We start from the raw sequence: 19,857 nt of genomic DNA on the forward strand, positions 1-19,857 counted from the left end.
GAGATTGCCATGGCAGGGTTGTATGCTGTCGTGATCGCTGTTCTGAAGGCTGGGTAGTTTGCTGCAAACAATGGTTCGTTTGAGGTTGCGCGGTTGTTTGAAGGCAAGTAGTGGGGGTGTGGGGATGACCTTGGCAAGATGTTCATCTTCATCGATGATGTGTTGAAGGCTGCGAAGAAGATGGCGTAGTTTCTCCGCTCTGGGGAAGTACTGGACGACGAAGGGTACTCTGTCGGTTGTGTCCCGTGTTTGTGTTCTGCGGAGGCCGGTGCCGTTTTTTTGCTGCGGCACGTTGGAACTGTCGATCGATGAGTCGTGCGCCATTCATACGAGGGCATTATTCAGCATCTGTAGATGTCTGTTACTCTCCTCCTCGTCTGAGCAGATCCTGTGTATACTGAGGGCTTGTCTACAGCAGACAAAGGAGGGCCACCGTCATACAGAACGGACTATTGCAAAGAAGTGTACCGACAACTTAACAACCAGGAACACTACAGACAGTTAGCCACAGAACCGACCAACGAACACACCTGCCAACTCGACAGACTGATCAAGACCTTGGATCCAGACTTTCAGAGCACCCTACGTGCTTTCATCCCACGTACTCCCCACGTTGGAAATCTCTACTGCCTCCTGAAAATACACAAGGCCAACACCAGGCCGTCCTATCGTATCAGGCAATTTGACCCTGTGTGAGAACCTCTCTGGCTATCAAGGGCATCTTGAAACCCATTGTACAAGGAACGCCCAGCTTCTGTCGAGACACAACAGACTTCCGACAGAAACTCAGCACCCATGGATCAGTTGAATCAGGAACATTCCTAGTCACAATGGACGTCTCGGCACTCTACACCGGCATCCCCCATGACGACGGCATTGCTGCAACAGCCTCAGTACTCAACACCGACAACTGCCAATCTCCAGATGCAATTCTGCAACACATTCGCTTCAATCTGGATCACAACATCTTCGCCTTCGACAACAAGCTCTTCATCCAGACGCAAGGAACAGCCATGGGGACCAAATTTGCACTTCAATATGCCAACATTTTCATGCACAAGTTTGAACAAGACCTCCTCACCGTACAGGACCTTCAACCGACGTTATACACCAAATACATAGAACATAGAACCTAGAACGATACAGTGCAGTACAGGCCCTTCGGCCCACGATGTTGCACCGACATGGGAAGTCAAAAAATAAAAGCCATCTAACCTACACTATGCCATTATCATCCATATGCTTATCCAATAAACTTTTAAATGCCCTCAATGTTGGCGAGTTCACTACTATTGCAGGTAGGGCATTCCACGGCCTCACCACTCTTTGCGTAACGAACCTACCTCTGACCTCTGTCCTATATCTATTACCCCTCAGTTTAAGGCTATGTCCCCTCGTGCTAGTCATTTCCATCCGCGGGAGAAGGCTCTCACTGTCCACCCTATCTAACCCTCTGATCCTTTTGTATGCCTCTATTAAGTCTCCTCTTAACCTTCTTCTCTCCAACGAAAACAACCTCAAGTCCATCAGCCTTTCCTCATAAGATTTTCCCTCCATACCAGTCAACATACTGGTAAATCTCCTCTGCACCCGCTCCAAATCTTCCACGTCCTTCCTAAAATGAGGTGACCAGAACTGCACGCAATACTCCAAATACGGCCGTACCAGAGTTTTGTACAGCTGCAACATGACCTCATGACTCCGGAACTCAATCCCTCTACCAATAAAGGCCAACACACCATAGGCCTTCTTCACAACCCTATCAACCTGGGTGGCAACTTTCAGGGATCTATGTACATGGACACCTAGATCCCTCTGCTCATCCACACTTCCAAGAACTTTACCATTAGCCAAATATTCCGCATTCCTGTTATTCCTTCCAAAGTGAATCACCTCACACTTCTCTACATTAAACTCCATTTGCCACCTCTCAGCCCAGCTCTGCAGCTTATCTATGTCCCTCTGTAACCTGCTACATCCTTCCGCACTGTCGACAACACCACCGACTTTAGTGTCGTCTGCAAATCTACTCCCCCACCCTTCTGCGCCCTCCTCTAGGTCATTTATAAAAATGACAAACAGCAACGACCCCAGAACAGATCCTTGTGGTACGCCACTTGTAACTGAACTCCATTCTGAACATTTCCCATCAACCACCACCCTCTGTCGTTCAGCCAGCCAATTTCTGATCCACATCTCTAAATCACCCTCAATCCCCAGCCTCCGTATTTTCTGCAATAGCCTATTGTGGGGAACCTTATCAAACGCTTTACTGAAATCCATATACACCACATCAACTGCTCTACCCTCGTAAATGCCTCAATGGCATTTTTTTCCTTTGAACCTATGGCGAAGAATCACAGAAACGACTACCCGATGATATCAATAAGTTCCATCCCACCATCAGACTCACCATGGACTTCTCTCCAAAATCGGTTGCATTCTTGGACACACTCCTCTCCATCAAGGACGGTCACCTCAGCACTTCGCTTTACCGCAAGCCCACAGATAACGTCACCTTGCTCCACTTCTCCAGCTTCCACCCTAAACACATTAAAGAAACCATCCCCTATGGACAAGCCCTCCGTATATACAGGATCTGCTCGGACGAGGAGGAGCGTAACAGACACATACAGACTCTGAAAGATGCCCTCGTACAAACGGGATATGGCGCTCGACTCATCGATCGACAGTTCCAACGCGCCACAGCAAAAAACTGCACCGACCTCCTCAGAAGACAAACCCGGGACACAACCGACAGTACATCCTTCATGGTCCAGTACTTACCGAGAGCGGAGAAATTACGCCATCTTCTTCGCAGCCTTCAACACGTCATTGATGACGATGAACATCTTGCAAAGCTCATCCCCACACCCACAGTACTTGCCTTCAAACAACCACGCAACCTCAAACGAACCATTGTTTGCAGCAAACTACCCAGCCTTCAAAACAGTGACCATGACACCACACAACCCTGCCATGGCAATTTCTGCAAGACATGCCAGATCATTGACATGGGTACTACCATTAAACGTGAGAACACCATTCACCAGGTGCGTGGTACATACTCGTGCGACTGCCAATGGCTACCTCATACGCTGCAGGAAGGCATGCCCCGAAGCATGGTACATTGGCGAGACCATGCAGACGCTGCGACAACGGATGAACGGACATAGTGCATCAATCACCAGGCAGGAATGTTCCTTTCCAGTCGGAGAACACTTCAGCAGTCAAGGGCATTCAGCTTCTGATCTCCGGGTAAGTGTTCTCCAGGTAAGCGTTCTCCAAGGCGGCCTTCAGGCCACACGACAAGGTAAAATCGGCGAGCAGAAACTTACAGCCAAGTTCCGCACACATGTGTACGGCCTCAACTGGGACCTTGCACTAATGTCGCGTTACATTCATCCCCCGCCATCTGGCCTGGGCTTGCGAAATCATAGGATCATAGAAATAGTGCAGAAAAGATTTACTAGGATGTTGCCGGGACTTGATGGTTTGAGTTATAAGGAGAGGTTGGATAGACTGGGACTTTTTTCCCTGGAGTGTTGGAGGCTTGGGGGTGATCTTATAGAGGTCTATAAAATAATGAGGGGCATAGATAAGGTAGATAGTCAACATCTTTTCCCAAAGGTAGGGGAGTCTAAAACTAGAGGGCATAGGTTTAAGGTGAGAGGGGAGAGATTCAGAAGGGCCCAGAGGGGCAATTTCTTCACTCAGAGGGTAGTGAGTGTCTGGAATGGGCTGCCAGAGGTAGTAGTAGAGGCGGGTAGAATTGTGTCTTTTAAAAAGCATTTAGATAGTTACATGGGTAAGATGGGTATAGAGGGTTATGGGCCAAATGCGGGCAACTGGGACTAGCTTAATGGTAAAAACTGGGTGGCATGGACTGGTTGGGCTGAAGGGCCTGTTTCCATGCTGTAAACTTCTATGATTCTATGAAATCCTACTAACTGCCATGGCTTGAGACAATTCACACTTCTTTAATGTTGGGTACTCCTCTCTCTGGATATGTAAAGACTTAATAACCTGCAAATGCTCACATTCAAAGCATTGTCTTGCATCTTTGACTTTGTATGTATATGTGTTTCTGGAACATACCTCTTCATTCACCTGAGGAAGGAGCAGTACTCCGAAAGCTAGTGTTTGAAACAAACCTGTTGGACTTTAACCTGGTGTTGTAAGACTTCTTACAATGTGAATAATCACCAACATGGAACATGAATCAATAGTAGGGTATTATGAACAGGAGCAGTCTATTCAGAGCGAAGAGCGAGGAACAGTACAGCACAGGAACAGGCAATCCGGCCCTCCAAGCCTGTGCCTGTCTAAACTAAACCCTTTTGCACTTCCGGGGTCCGTATCCCTCTATTCCCATCCTATTGATGTGTTCGTCAAGATGCCTCTTACTATTCCCATACCCCTTTGTCTCATTGATATTTAGAAATCTGTCAATCTCTGCTTTAAACGTTCTCCCCGTGTCTGCGTGGGTTTCTTCCGGGTGCTCCGGTTTCCTCCCACAGTCCAAAGACATGCAGGTTAGGTGGATTGGCTATGCTAAATTACCCTTAGTGACCAAAAAGGTTAGGGGGGGTTATTGGGTTACGGGGATAGGGTGGAAGTGAGGGCTTAAGTGGGTCAGTGCAGACTCGATGGGCCGAATGGCCTCCTTCTGCGCTGTAAATTCTATGTTCTAAACATACTCAATAAATAATTCCAAAGATTAACACCCTGTGAGGAAATCTATTTCTCCTCATCTCTGTCCAAAGAGGCTTTCCCCTTATTTTGAGATTGTGTCCCTCGGTTCTAGTAACCCAACCAGGGGAACCATCTTGCCTGTCTGACCTTTTAGATATTTTGTAGGTTTCAATCAGATCATCTCTCACTCTTTAAAATTCTAGAGAATGCATGCCCAATTTCCCCAATTTTGTATTTGTAAGGCAGTTCCGTAATCCTGGGAGCAATCTGGTGAATCTTCATTGTCTGTGGCAATAGTGCCACAGCACTGCTGCCACCTGGGTTCAATTCTAGTCTTGGGTGACCTCTGTATTGTGTTTGCACATTATCTCGTTTCTGTGTGGGTTTCCTCCCACAGTCCAAAGATGGCAGGTTAGGTGGATTGGCCATGTGAAACTGCCCCTTAGTGTCCAAAAGATGTTCAGGTTAGGTGAGGGGATGGGGTGGGGTAGTGGGCCTCGGTGGGGTGCTCTTTTGGAGGGTTGGTGCAAACTTGATGGGCCGAATGGCCTCCTTCTGCACTGGAGGGATTCGATGAACGTCCATTCTTGGGTAAGGAGACAAACTGCACGCACTACTCCAGGTGGGTCTAACCAAGGTTCTATACAATTGAAGCAAGACTTCACTACTCCTGTGCTCATGCCCTTTTTATAATAAAGGGGAATATTCCATTAGCCTTCCTAATTGCTTGCTGCATCTGCCTATCTGCTTTCAGTGAAGTATTGGTACCTTCGTCCATCTAAATTTTCTAACTCTTAACCATTGAAGAAATATGTTGCACATCTGTTCCTCCTACCAAAGTGGATAACCTCACTTTTCCCACATTATATTCCATCTGCCATGTTGTTGCCCATTAGCCACATCAGTCCAAATTTCCTTGAAGCCTCTTTGCATCTTGCTCACAACACAACTGTCACCTATCCTTCTGTCATCCACAAAATTGGAAATATTACATTTGGTCCCCACATCCAAATCAGAGATCTAGATTCTAAACTGCTGGGGCTCAAATACTGATTCTTGTTACACCTCACTAGTCACAGCAAAAATGAGAATATTTAGTTTTCTAGCTGTGAACCAATCCTTGATCCATACCATATGTATTACCTCTCTCCCATATAGAACATAGAACATAGAAAATACAGCACAGAACAGGCCCTTCGGCCCACGATGTTGTGCCGAACCTTTGTCCTAGATTAATCATAGATTATCATTGAATTTACAGTGCAGAAGGAGGCCATTCGGCCCTTTGAGTCTGCACCGGCTCTTGGAAAGAGCACCCTACCCAAACTCAACACCTTCACCCAACACCAAGGGCAATTTGGACATTAAGGGCAATTCATCATTGGCCAATTCACCTAACCCGCACATCTTTGGATTGTGGGAGGAAACCGGAGCACCCGGAGGAAACCCACGCAGACACTGGGAGGACGTGCAGACTCCGCACAGTCACTGACCCAAGCCGGAATCGAACCTGGGACCCTGGAGCTGTGAAGCAATTGTGCTATCCACAATGCTACCGTGCTGCCCTTGAGAACAAATAAATCTACACTATATCATTTAACCGTAATCCATGTACCTATCCAATAGCTGCTTGAAGGTCCCTAATGTTTCCGACTCAACTACTTCCACAGGCAGTGCATTCCATGCCCCCACTACTCTCTGGGTAAAGAACGTACCTCTGATATCCCTCCTATATCTTCCACCTTTCACCTTAAATTTATGTCCCCTTGTAATGGTTTGTTCCACCCGGGGAAAAAGTCTCTGACTGTCTACTCTATCTATTCCCCTGATCATCTTATAAACCTCTATCAAGTCGCCCCTCATCCTTCTCCGTTCTAATGAGAAAAGGCCTAGCACCCTCAACCTTTCCTCGTAAGACCTACTCTCCATTCCAGGCAACATCCTGGTAAATCTTCTTTGCACCTTTTCCAAAGCTTCCACATCCTTCCTAAAATGAGGTGACCAGAACTGTACACAGTACTCCAAATGTGGCCTTACCAAAGTTTTGTACAGCTGCATCATCACCTCACGGCTCTTAAATTCAATCCCTCTGTTAATGAACGCGAGCACACCATAGGCCTTCTTCACAGCTCTATCCACTTGAGTGGCAACTTTCAAAGATGTATGAACATAGACCCCAAGATCTCTTTAATTTTGCTTAAAAAAACCCTCCAGTGGGGCCTTTATCAAAAGCCTTCTGAAAATCCAAGTACACTATGTCCACTGGCTCCCTCAGATCAATTATGATAGTAAGATGCTCAAAAAGCTCCAACAGGGTCGTCAAACATGATTTCCCATTTATAAATCCCTGTTGACTGTTCCCAATCAGCTCATTATTATCTAAGATCTATTTATCACATCCTTTAGAATAAAATTTAGCATTTTGCCTATTACTGATGTCAGACTTCCCTATTTTCTCTCTCCCTTAAATAGTGGGTTGACATTTGGTCCCTTCCAATCTGCGGGAACCGTTCCAGAATCTACAGAATTTTGACGTTCAGTCCCATTACTTTCTCCAATACATTTTTCTTATAATACTAATTTATTTCAATTCCTCATTCACCCACGTCCCTTGCATTTCTATTTCTGGGTGATTTCTTGTATCTTCCTCAATGAAGACCGACACAAAGTAATCATTTCTTTTTGGGTTTGTGTGCATTAAAGTAATCAACTGGATTCTCCCCTGGCCTCTGCCAGCAGCGGAGTTCCTGATGTGGCAAAATTGACCCGTTTGCATCGTATTAACGGGTTAGGCACTGGATTCGCCAAGCCTGCGTGATTCTCTGGGCTGGGATTCATCTGGATGGAAATTGGTGCCGGTATTTCCTGCATGGAATGGTGGGACAAGGGAGTAACTTGCAATGCAAATCTTGCCCACCCCACCAGCCCCCACCCCACACTAGAAGCTCCGCCATTACAGAGACCCCCACCAGAAAACATCAAAAGCGTTTAAGTGCTCTCACTTCCTTGTTTTCTCTGCAGAAATGAAATTAAACAACCCAGACAGTTGGCTGTGTAAGCTGCCAGCCACAATTTCATAAAACCAATTTCCCATTGATAGGCATGAAAGCCTTGCAGATCAAAGATCTGAGGCGGTTTAACCCCAACTGATATGGTTTTCACTTCCTTGGCATTTACAGTGCTGTTTCCTTTACCTGAGCCAGCAGGCGTAGGGCACAGATGAGTTTTAAAGAAGTGTTTTGTTTATTGAAAGAAACTAGGTACTTTAAAGGAGCCAATCCACCTACCCGGCACATCTTTGGGTTGTGGAGGTGAGACCCACGCGCACTCAGGGAGAATGTGTAAACTCTACACGGACAGTGGCCCGAGGCCGGGATTGACCCCAGGTCCTCAGCAGCATGAGGTAGCACTGCTAACCACTGTGCCACCCTTAAAGCAATATTTTTCAATTGCCTCAGTCTGGACTGATCTCTAGCTTCCAGACAAGTATCTCCGTAATGGGGGCTGGATCTCTGAAAAGGTAGTTGTAATGGGGGGTCTCTGGTGGAGGTCTCTCTTACTGGGGGGGCTTCAGGTGGGAGTCCCTCAAACCTTCATAATTTACCTTGCTCAAATTCAATACCCTGGCTCCAGATTGAACTACCCCTCTTTCATTCATTTATGGTTACTTATCCCTAAATGTTATTTACAACAATATTATTAATTGGACCTTTCTCATTAGATCATACTTAAAATAGCCTGTTCTCTAGTCAGTTTCCCTTAATACCAATCAAAAAAGCCATCAGTTACACATTCCAAAAACTCATTCTCCACAGCATTAGTGCTCATTAGATTTATCCAGTTTAAATGCAGATTGAAGTCACTTTGATAACCCATGTTACGTTCTTCTCTAATCTCCTGACTTAATGCTATGCCCCACACTTCCGCCACTGTTTGCCGGCCTATAAAGGACTCCTACCAATGTTTTCTATTGCTTGCTGTTTCTTAGCTGCACCTACACAGATTCCACATTTTGTTCTTCCGATCTAATGTACTGTTGTTAACATCAGCACAGCACTTTTTCTCTGCCTGTCCTTCCAAAATGTTTATTACCATGGATATTCAGTTCCCAGTCTTGGGCACCTTGTAACCACAGAAATGAGATCATTTAAATTTAAATCTTCTATTTTGTTCTGAATGTTGCGTGCATTCCGGTAGATTACTCCTAACATTGTCTTTTAAACATTTGCTTGCCTTTGTTTTGCCTGCCTTTGACTTTTGCTTACTACTTTTCTACTTGCTATCAGCAGCTTTATTTGTTTCTAATTTGAGCAACCTGACAAGCTTGTTTAAACCCTCCCCAACAGCACTAGCATATCTGTCTGCAAGGATATTAGTCCAGATCTTGTGAAGGTGTAACCCATCCAGCTTTTCCCCACCTGCCCCAAAACCAATCCCAATGCCACAGGAATCTGATGCTCTCCCTCCTGCACTAATGCAGCTGGAGCTCAAAATTGGGCTTCCTGCTGGCATAAAATGACAGCGGATTTTCCTCTTCTGCCCACCTTGGCAGGTCATGTTTCCCATCAGAGGCTAGTGTGAAACCAATTTGCAACCCACAAATGGGATGCAGGTGAAGGCCCGATTGGACTGCCGCGCCCCCACCCCACCCCCCCAGCCATACCTCGTTCCATAAGTGAGAAATCATGTTGGTCCAGAAGACGTTGGGACCAACACTGGAAGTCAACATTTATCTGAAGAAGGACTCTGGCAGCTCAGAGATGAGGAGAAGATGGAGGTCTCCAATGACCAGACCCTGGAACACAATATACAGCATTGGGTGGATGGAGCATTAACCATGTGAATCTTCACTGTGCAGCATCTCCAAGAAGTTGCTGTTCTTGGTACCTTTAGTCGGCGAGGGTCTGTGCTGAGGTTGGGGGTGTGGTAGGTGCAGGGGATGGAAATTAGATAGGATTGACAGGAATGAAGAGGTGGGGTGGGGTTAGGCCAAGATGGGGCGGAGAGATTTGGGATGGTAGGGGAATGATTCAGTAGGGATCATGCAATGTGTGAGCTGGTTCAGAACAGAGGGCTGGGAAGGGCTGTGTTGGAATGTGAGCGGTGTAGCTTGTGTGCGCAGGTCTGGACAGGCATGGGGCGATGCAGAGAGTAAAGTGGTTCAGAGGGAGGGGTCAGTGGGGTTAGTGGTGGATTCCTGGGGTGGCATACTGAGGGTACAGATGGTCGGAGGGGATGTTGACTGTTAAAGACAACAGTGGGAATCGGGAGGATGGGGTGCAGCAATGTTTAGTGAATGAGTGCAGAGGGTTGTTGGAAGGGTTACAGCATGTGACATGGATTTGCGGTTCGGCGATGAGGGGGACATGTCTATCATTATGGGGTGGGATTTCCAGGAAGTAACGGTATCTCTACATTTACCTGGATGGAACGGATGTTGATGCAGAAGTTTTATGGGGAGCTCAAAAGTGTTTCCTGGGGGCGGTCAATTATTATTTGGCGGGGGGGGGGGGGGGCAGGTGCGGTGGGGGAGGTGTTAGACTCTACTTTAAATGTTACTATCACATTGCTGCTCACAGCAATGCAGAGCTTCATGATAGAGATCTCAAGAATTGTTGCATCGGGGTGGGTGGAGATGCATGTCAGCTCCACTGTACAACTGAAGGGGAATCCCAGCGTGTAGAATTTCCAATATTTGGGCCTTGGGGCAGACGAGAAAGGCAAAGGCTCAGCATATGCAGGAGACTTCTTGCACATGGTTCAGAAGGGCCCTGACTCCCTGTACATGCATCAATCTGGCAGGCAAGAGCTTTCACTCGGAAGATAGTGGGGAAGGGATGGATGAGTTTACGGACAAATCAAAAAAAACACATCAAACACGATTAAAAGTGCAAGAGAATTATGTTTACAGCAGTGTGATATGTGTAACAATCATTGTGTACCTATGCAACCTCCTGTAAATTCAGACCTTATTAATTTTTATTTAGCACTTCTCTGAAGTGTAGTGGAGAAGGCAGCCAGCTGACCACTTTGTTTTGTTGTTTTGTTTGACCTTGGTAGCCATCTGGAGAGCGAAGGCCTGGAGGGCCCTGGCTTACTTTGACTGTTCTGCTGTGAGGTACCTGCTCCCTCTGCGGTCACAACGGGAGGATCCCATTGACGTGGTCCATGTAGGTACTTGTCCCAGCAGGCAAAACAAGAAAATAAATTTTGCAGAGGGAGTTTGAGGATTGAGGCACTAAATTACAACAATAGAACCTCCAAGGCTATAATCTCAAGATTATTACCTGAGCTGCATGCTAATTGGCATAGAGTACATAAAATTTGAGAGCTGCAAATGTGGCTCCAAACCTGGTGTGGGAGGAGTGGGCTTCAGTTCATGGGACACTGACATTAGTACAGGGGAAATGAGGGCTGTACCATTGGGATGCTGAGACCAGAATTGTTGCAAATTGCATATCTAGGTAAATAGGGAGGGTTTTAAACTAAATACAGGGAGGATGGTTCTGGAGAGAGGATACGTAGGCTTGCAAAGCAACAATTCTGCCATTTAGGTAGTGATACCTAGAGTGTGACAGGAAGGGACAGAGTGTACAAACATTAAGAAAAAGCATCAAATCAGACCAAAGGGGGTAAAGTGGTTTCAAAAAAAGCAAAATTACTGGTTCTTTACTTTACTGTGTAAAGCATTCAGCCCAAAACAAATGAATTAATGGCATAAATTAAAGTTAATCGGTATGATCTTATAAAACCTAGGAGCATGAGTAGGCTATCTGGCCCTTCGATTCTGCTCTGCCATTCAATATGATCGTGGCTGATCCTCCATCTCAATGCCATATCACTTTATATATATATATATATTGAACAGCTGCAGCCCAAGCACTGGTCCCTGCGGTATCTTGCTAATCACTGCCAGCAACTCGGAAAAAGATCCATTTATTGCCACTTTCTGCTTCCTATGTGTCAACCGATTCTTGATCCATGCCAAAATATTACCCCATCCCATGTGCTTTAATTTTGCCGAATAACGTCATGTCTTATCAAAAGCCTTCTGAAGTCTAAAAACACCACATCTGCAGGTCACATATAACCTTTACGGAGATCTGGTTACAAGGACATCAAAGCTGGGAACTAAATATTCTGACTTTTTAGAAGGACAGGCAGGAAGGAAAAGACGGTTGGTTAGTCTTGTTAGAACGAGACGGAAGAAGTAGCAAGAAATTATCTTGAATCTGAAATTATGGATGGAGGGGCAAAATAACAAGGGAAACAAAGAGTAATCTATAGGTCCCCAAACTGTATTCATACTGTAGGATGGAGAATAAATCAGGAGGCAATGAAGGAATTTAAAAAAGACGATACATTAATCATGAGTGACTTTAATCTTCTTATAAATTTGGAAAATCAAATTGGCAGAGTTAGCCATGAGAAAGAAATCATAGTATATTCAGAACAATTTCCTGGAACAATATGTTGTGGATCCAACCAGGGATCAGGGTATTTTCAGTCTGGTAATGTGTAATAAGGCAGGTTTAATAAACAATCCGAGTAAAAGAGCTCCTCTGAAATAGTGACCATAACATGGCAGAATTTGGCATTCAGTTTGAAAGTGAAAACGTGGGTCAGAAACAACTGCGCTAAACTTAAATAAAATAATTGCAAACGGAATGAGGGCAGTATTGGCTGGAGTGGACAAGGAAAGGAGTTTGGCAAAAAAGATGGTTGATCAACAAAAGCAGATGTTTATGAAAATAGTTCATGACTCTCAAAGAAAATATATCCCAGTGAGGAAGAAGAAATCTAGAAAGGGAATAAATCGACGCTCGTTCACCAAGGGAGTTGCAGATAGTATTAACCTGAAACAAAACCATAAAATGTGGCAAAGATTAGTGGTAAACCAGAGAATTTGGAAAGTTTTAAAAAACAAAAAAAAGAGGGCGAAGACAAACTCTGGGTAAACTAGCAAGTAATATAAAAACAAACAGGAAGGGTTTCCTGTGAAGCACGGTAGCACAGTTGCTTCACAACTCCAGGGCCCCAGGTTCGATTCCCGGCTTGGATCAACGTCTGTGCGGAGTCTGCACGTTCTCCCCGTGGGTTTTCCTCCGGGAGCTCCGGTTTCCTCCCACAGTCATAAGATGCGCAGGTTATATGGATTGGCCATGCTAAATTGCCCTTAATGTCCAAAAAGGTTAGGTGGGGTTACTGGGTTACGGGGATAGGGTGGGCTTAAATTGACTGCTCTTTCCAAGAGCCGGTGCAGACTCGATGGGCTGAATGGCCTCCTTCTGCACTGTAAATTCTATTCTATTCTTTAAGTATATAGAAAGGAAGAGAGAACCCAAAGTGAACCTGCAGCCCTTAGAATGGCACTAGGGAAATAATAATGGCAAACCAGGAAATGGCAGAGAGGTTAAATAAGAATGTTACATTAGTCTTCACAGCAGAAGACTAAGCGAAAAGGAGAAGACATTTTAAAGTATGGTTTTTAAAGTATGGTTATTTTATCATCTTGCCTCCTTATAGCTCAGTTCAATGGAATTGAGAAAAGACAATCCTCTCCATTATGTGACAGACGCAGGCAACTGACGCCCCCAGATCTGATTAAAAATGGGGGTCTGGAGTTCTGTGAGATTATAGGAGAAAGAGTAAATCCAAACACACCACTGGAGAAACAAGTGTAAGTCAACGTTTTCTACTTCTGTGTTCTAAGCAGCCCATTGTGTGTTTTAACCTTCCGATCAGAGAGAATGATTCAGTGCACTAAAGATGCACTGCCTATATCTGCAAGGAGAGAAAATAACTTCTACTGTGGTACAGTATATTGTACTTGTAGAAATACAGTTAACATTTGACTCCAGTTATGCTGCCTGTGTTTCACCAGGGACGACACAGTGGCACAGTAGTTAAAACTGTTGCCTCATCGTGCCAGGGACCCAGGTTCAATTCCAACCTTGGGTAACTGTCTGTGTGTGGAGTTTGCACTTTCTCCCTGTGTAGGATCTCTTATTTTCCAATAAGAGTTGAAGTCCAGTGGTAGGTTTAGATTGAGTTAATTGAAAAACGTAGTTGGTACAAATTCAGATATAAAATAAAACAAAGGAGCAAAGAAAAACCCACCCCGCACTGAAGGTGAAACTTTCTTAAACATGTCCACTTTTGGTAACCCCCCCCCCCCCCATTAGCTTAGTAATCCCGAGTTGTGAATCCTGATTGGCGCACCATCTATTTTATAGCAGCAATTTCTGTCTGTAGTTTGTGGACTACTGCTTAGCTTCTAATTGGCTTAGTGGCCTCTGCATTTTATGTCAGGCATTTATGACTTGCTGCCAGCTGTGCTTATATTGTCACATTTGCAGTTTGGTTTAAAAGCCGATGTGTCACTAGAAGATTTAATATTTCCCCACAGTGCCCGTTCTTCTAAAGGTTAAAAGATAATGAATCACTAAGAGCAAGCAAGCAGAAAGTAGAACAGAGGGATACATTCACAGATGCCTTTGATGGTCCCTTTGTTTAGGAACAGCCTTTAATGGGGCAAGCTGATACAATCCTTTAAATATAGGAAGCATGCCTATTAGGCAAGAGGGGACTCGGGAAGTCTTGAGAGGCATAACCTTAGGAGGGGCTTCAGTTCACAGCAGCACAATAAGAATGATAATGAAGAATAAGATCAAGTCTTGAACTAATGAGGTTCCCAAAGAGCCCAGCCATCCAGTTGCCAATTCCACAAGGTGGTGGATAGAGGTGGTTTGAGTATTTCTATCTCCTTTTGGATGTGCTCTGCCAAATTAGTAATTTCCTCAGAACTGTCCGGGATATAGGTGCAGCACTCGGGGGCCCTATCAGAGCACAAGTTCCTCCCTTTTCAGCAAGAGCGTAGTCAAGATCCATTTGGCTCTGCAGGGCCTCGGTACAAATGGGTACCATTTCTGCATTTATTTCAATTAGGACTTCAGAGGTATCATTGCCCTTTTTCAGGATGGATGCCAAGATGGATGCAGGGGCTGGTTTAGCGCTAGGCTAAATTGCTGGCTTTGAAAGCAGACCAAGGCAGGCCAGCAGCACGGTTCAATTCCCGTACCAGCCTCCCCGAACAGGCGCCGGAATGTGGCGACTCTGGGCTTTTCACAGTAACTTCATTTGTAGCCTACTTGTGACAATAAGTGATTTTCGTTTCATTTTCAAGTTAATGGACTCCCTTGCCAGTTTAGAGGTCCCATACCAAGGGATCAGGATGGAGAAAAATCCCATCCTCTGCCAGTGGGCGGTCCTCTGAGGGAGGTATAATGAGGGATAAAGAGAACAACATACCCCAAATAACAAGATTCTGTCCAAGAGCGTGGTAGCCAGGGATAGACCCTATGGTCTCGAGATAAAATAAGTACCATTTTGAGAGATGAAGCGGGCCACCACCTTGGCATATCAGCGCTCTGAGAAGTTGTTTCCGCTGGTAAGATTGTGACGGCCTGTTAATAGGGAGGCATCTTCTGACCCTCCCTTAATGATAATTTGCTCTTGTGATGGAATATATTTTGCTACCTTGCTCACGTCAAAATTGTGAATGCAATTACTGTGACCTACCTCTCTCTCCCCTGACTGGTTGCTAGTTAGGCATACGGATCCTCTCTGACTCAAGATGGTGGCACATTCGATTTGTGGGGTCATAAGTGAGTTGGTACCACCTCGAGAAAATGGTCAAAAGATAACCCACTGACTGCCATGTCTCAATGTCAGCAGTTACGTCGATCAGGTAGTATTCGGAGTTCCCCTAATACTGCACAGGACTATTGGTCGTGCCTGGGGCCACGGTATTCGTTCCTGATGATATTTGGCAAGTAATTGTGTCAAGAGTTTGGTTCATTTGTTCCACTTGCCCTGACAATTGTGGGTGATGAGGACAAGTCCCAGGTAATGGTTCGTAATCTATTGGCAGACAACACCTGTAAAGTGAGTTCCCTGGTCATGGTCAATGCTGGTCGGGGAATGTAATCTTACATAGGACCTTGGCCAGATGATTGGCTGTGGCCCTTCTAGTTAAGACATCTTCCACCCATCTTGAGAACTTGTCGACCATCACAAGGACGTCAGTGTATCCTTGACATGGAGGGATGGCGGGAGGGAGAGAAAGTCGACCTGCAAATCCTGGAATAATTCAGCAGGAGAGACTCCGTTGGGGCATTACGGTAGCACAGTGGTTAGCACAGTTGCTTCACAGCTCCAGGGTCCCAGGTTCGATTCCCGGCTTGGGTCACTGTCTGTGCAGAGTCTGCACGTTCTCCACGTGTCTGCATGGGCTTCCTCCGGGTGCTCCGGTTTCCTCCAACAGTCCAAAAATGTGAAGGTTAGGTGGATTGGCCATGCTAAATTGCCCTTAGTGTCCAAAAAGGTTAAGTGGGGTTACTGGGTTACGGGCACAGGTTGGAGGTGTGGGCATAAATTGGCTGCTCTTTCCAAGGGCCGGTACAGACTCGATGGGCCGAATGGCCTCCTTCTGCGCTGTAAAATCTATGAGTCTATGATTACCTTGATGGGTCAAGGGTTATTTTTCTGGCGGATCACACAGCGGTCTGCTACCAACTGGGTGTGTTTTTGAATCCCCGATCCCACCAGCCTTTCTGGAACCATGCCGTCATTTGATGCGGGGCCAAGTGCCCCATGAGTGGATCTACTGTGCTAAAAAGGGCATCAATGCTTGTGGCGCGACTGGCTTGTCGGTACCTCTTTGTCTCCAGGTGTCTTCATCACATGCTTAATTTTTGGCTCAATCCATGTCCACTGTTGCTCTTGCGAACAGTCGCCTTGCATTGTCTGTCGGTCTCGAGTTGGACTGATTGCTCCCAGTCTGCATCTTTGTGTTGGTTCCTCCGGGGAAGTGCATTGTGAGGCGGCTTCTTTGGCTGCCTGCTTGGCTAGGACATTTCCTTGTGCTTCTGTAGTATTTTCCTTCGCATGGACCTTACACTTCAAAATGGAAACTTCGTGGGGCAATTGTATGGCTTCTAGTAAGTCTCATACCTCTTTCCTGTTTCGAACAGTGAGAAATCCTCTTCTCCGCGTAACTGGCCAAAGTCATGAACAACTCCAAAGCTGTACCTTGAGTCTGTACAGATGTTAGCTGTCTTTTGCTATCCGGCATTCCTCCATCAGGACCCGTAACTCAACCTTTTGCCACAATTTTATGTAGACTTGTGACCGCCCATCCTGATTTTCGGATGCCAATGTCAACAAAGGAGGAGCCGTCTGTAACCCGGATAGAACATAGAACATAGAACAATACAGCGCAGTACAGGCCCTTCGGCCCACGATGTTGCACCGAAACAAAAGCCATCTAACCTACACTATGCCATTATCATCCATATGTTTATCCAATAAACTTTTAAATGCCCTCAATGTTAGCAGGTAGGGCATTCCACGGCCTCACTACTCTTTGCGTAAAGAACCTACCTCTGACCTCTGTCCTATATCTATTACCCCTCAGTTTAAAGTTATGTCCCCTCGTGCCAGCCATATCCATCCGCGGGAGAAGGCTCTCACTGTCCACCCTATCCAACCCCCTGATCATTTTGTATGCCTCTATTAAGTCTCCTCTTAACCTTCTTCTCTCCAACGAAAACAACCTCAAGTCCATCAGCCTTTCCTCATAAGATTTTCCCTCCATACCAGGCAACATCCTGGTCTGGTTTGTACAATAGTTCCTCTGCAGCCAAGCTCGACTCCTCTATTTTGTTCAAGATCTCCAGACAGTCATGCTCCTCTCCCCTCTCTTTCCCCCCCCCCCCCTCTCTTGCTCCTCAGGAAGCGGGAGCATAGATGATGGGTTCGCTGGGCTAGCCCAGACAATGTGGAGATTGGGGACTTCCAGGATCGCCATCCATCTTGTCTATCTGGCTGCAGTCACCTGGGATACTCTGTTCATTGACAGCGAAGTGTGTATGGCGTGGGGGGACTTGACGGTAAGCTTTTATTAATCTTTATTACTGTCACAAGTAGGCGTACATAAACACTGCAATGAAGTTACTGTGGAAAACCCCCTAGTCATCACATTCCGCACCTCTTTGGGTACACAGAGGGAGAATTCAGAATGTCCAATTCACCTAACAAGCACGTCTTTCGGGACTTGTGGGAGGAAACCGGAGCACCCGGAGGAAACCCACACAGACACTGGGAGAACGTGCAGACTCCGCACAAACCAGGACCATATCCAGAGTGGCCATCACAGTCCAACGCATGGCTTCCATGACTCGAAGGCAGCTTCCCCATCCGAGGGCTATTGCATCCAGTTTTCCCGAATAGTACTCAATGGGTCTCTGCTGAACCCCATGTTCTTGCGCCAGTATTGCGGTCATATAGCCTTCTTTCTTTTTTTTTTATATAAATATTTTATTGAAAATTTTTGGTCAACCAACACAGTACATTGTGCATCTTTTACACAATATTATAACAACACATAACAATTTTATAAACAAAAAATGAATAAATAATAAATAACAAAAATGAAAACTAACCCTAATTGGCAACTGCCTTATCACAAGTAACACCCTCCAAAAATATAATTTAACAGTCCAATATATAATTCTGTCGCAACGACCTATACATATTATACAGTATATATTAACAACCCTGAGAGTCCTTCTGGTTCCTCCCCCCCCCCCCCCCCCCCCCCCCCCCCCCGATCCTGGGCTGCTGCTGCTGCCTTCTTTTTTCCATTCCATCTATCTTTCTGCGAGGTATTCGACGAACGGTTGCCACCGCCAGGTGAACCCTTGAGCCGACCCCCTTGGAACGAACTTAATCCGCTCTAGCTTTATAAACCCTGCCATGTCATTTATCCAGGTCTCCACCCCCGGGGGCCTGGCTTCTTTCCACATTAACAATATCCTGCGCCGGGCTACTAGGGACGCAAAGGCCAAAACATCGGCCTCTCTCGCCTCCTGCACTCCCGGCTCTTGTGCAACCCCAAATATAGCCAACCCCCAGCTTGGTTCGACCCGGACCCCCACTACTTTTGAAAGCACCTTTGTCACCCCCATCCAAAACCCCTGTAGTGCCGGGCATGACCAAAACATATGGGTATGATTCGCTGGGCTTCTCGAGCACCTCGCGCACCTATCCTTCACCCCAAAAAATTTACTGAGCCGTGCTCCAGTCATATGCGCCCTGTGTAATACCTTAATTTGAATCAGGCTTAGCCTGGCACACGAGGACAATGAGTTTACCCTGCTTAGGGCATCTGCCCACAGCCCCTCCTCGATCTCCTCCCCCAGCTCTTCTTCCCATTTCCCTTTTAGTTCATCTACCATAGTCTCCCCTTCGTCCCTCATTTCCCTATATATATCTGACACCTTACCATCCCCCACCCATGTCTTTGAGATCACTCTGTCCTGCACCTCTTGTGTCGGGAGCTGCGGGAATTCCCTCACCTGTTGCCTTGCAAAAGCCCTCAGTTGCATATACCTGAATGCATTCCCTTGGGGCAACCCATATTTCTCGGTCAGCGCTCCCAGACTCGCGAACTTCCCATCCACAAACAGATCTTTCAGTTGCGTTATTCCTGCTCTTTGCCACATTCCATATCCCCCATCCATTCCCCCCGGGGCAAACCTATGGTTGTTTCTTATCGGGGACCCCCCCAAGGCTCCAGTCTTTCCCCTATGCTGTCTCCACTGTCCCCAAATCTTCAGTGTAGCCACCACCACCGGGCTTGTGGTGTAGTTCCTCGGTGAGAACGGCAATGGGGCTGTCACCATAGCCTGTAGGCTAGTCCCCCTACAGGACGCCCTCTCTAATCTCTTCCACGCCGCTCCCTCCTCCTCTCCCATCCACTTACTCACCATTGAAATATTAGCTGCCCAATAATACTCACTTAGGCTCGGTAGTGCCAGCCCCCCCTATCCCTGCTACGCTGTAAGAATCCCTTCCTCACTCTCGGGGTCTTCCCGGCCCACACACAACCCATGATGCTCTTTTCAATCCTTTTATTAAAAAAAAAAGCCTTCGTGATCACCACTGGGAGGCACTGAAACACAAAGAGGAATCTCGGGAGGACCACCATCTTAACTGCCTGCACCCTCCCTGCCAGTGACAGGGATACCATATCCCATCTCTTGAAATCCTCCTCCATTTGTTCCACCAACCGCGTTAAATTTAACCTATGCAATGTGC

At 46.2% G+C, this 19,857-nt stretch overlaps 1 protein-coding gene across 2 annotated transcripts in view; it reads left to right on the plus strand.

The window, feature by feature from the left end:
• Positions 1 to 19,857, plus strand: part of LOC140429754 (SH2 domain-containing adapter protein B-like) — a 199,443-nt gene that overhangs the window by 111,420 nt on the left and 68,166 nt on the right. For both annotated transcript variants that reach the window (XM_072517127.1, XM_072517128.1), the window contains exon 4: positions 13,222 to 13,375. In XM_072517127.1, coding sequence (XP_072373228.1) covers positions 13,222 to 13,375 — 154 coding nt within the window. The remainder of the gene's footprint in view (positions 1 to 13,221; positions 13,376 to 19,857) is intronic.

The sequence above is a fragment of the Scyliorhinus torazame genome, chromosome 9 (genome assembly GCF_047496885.1).
Source record: "Scyliorhinus torazame isolate Kashiwa2021f chromosome 9, sScyTor2.1, whole genome shotgun sequence".
Taxonomy (NCBI): domain Eukaryota; kingdom Metazoa; phylum Chordata; class Chondrichthyes; order Carcharhiniformes; family Scyliorhinidae; genus Scyliorhinus; species Scyliorhinus torazame.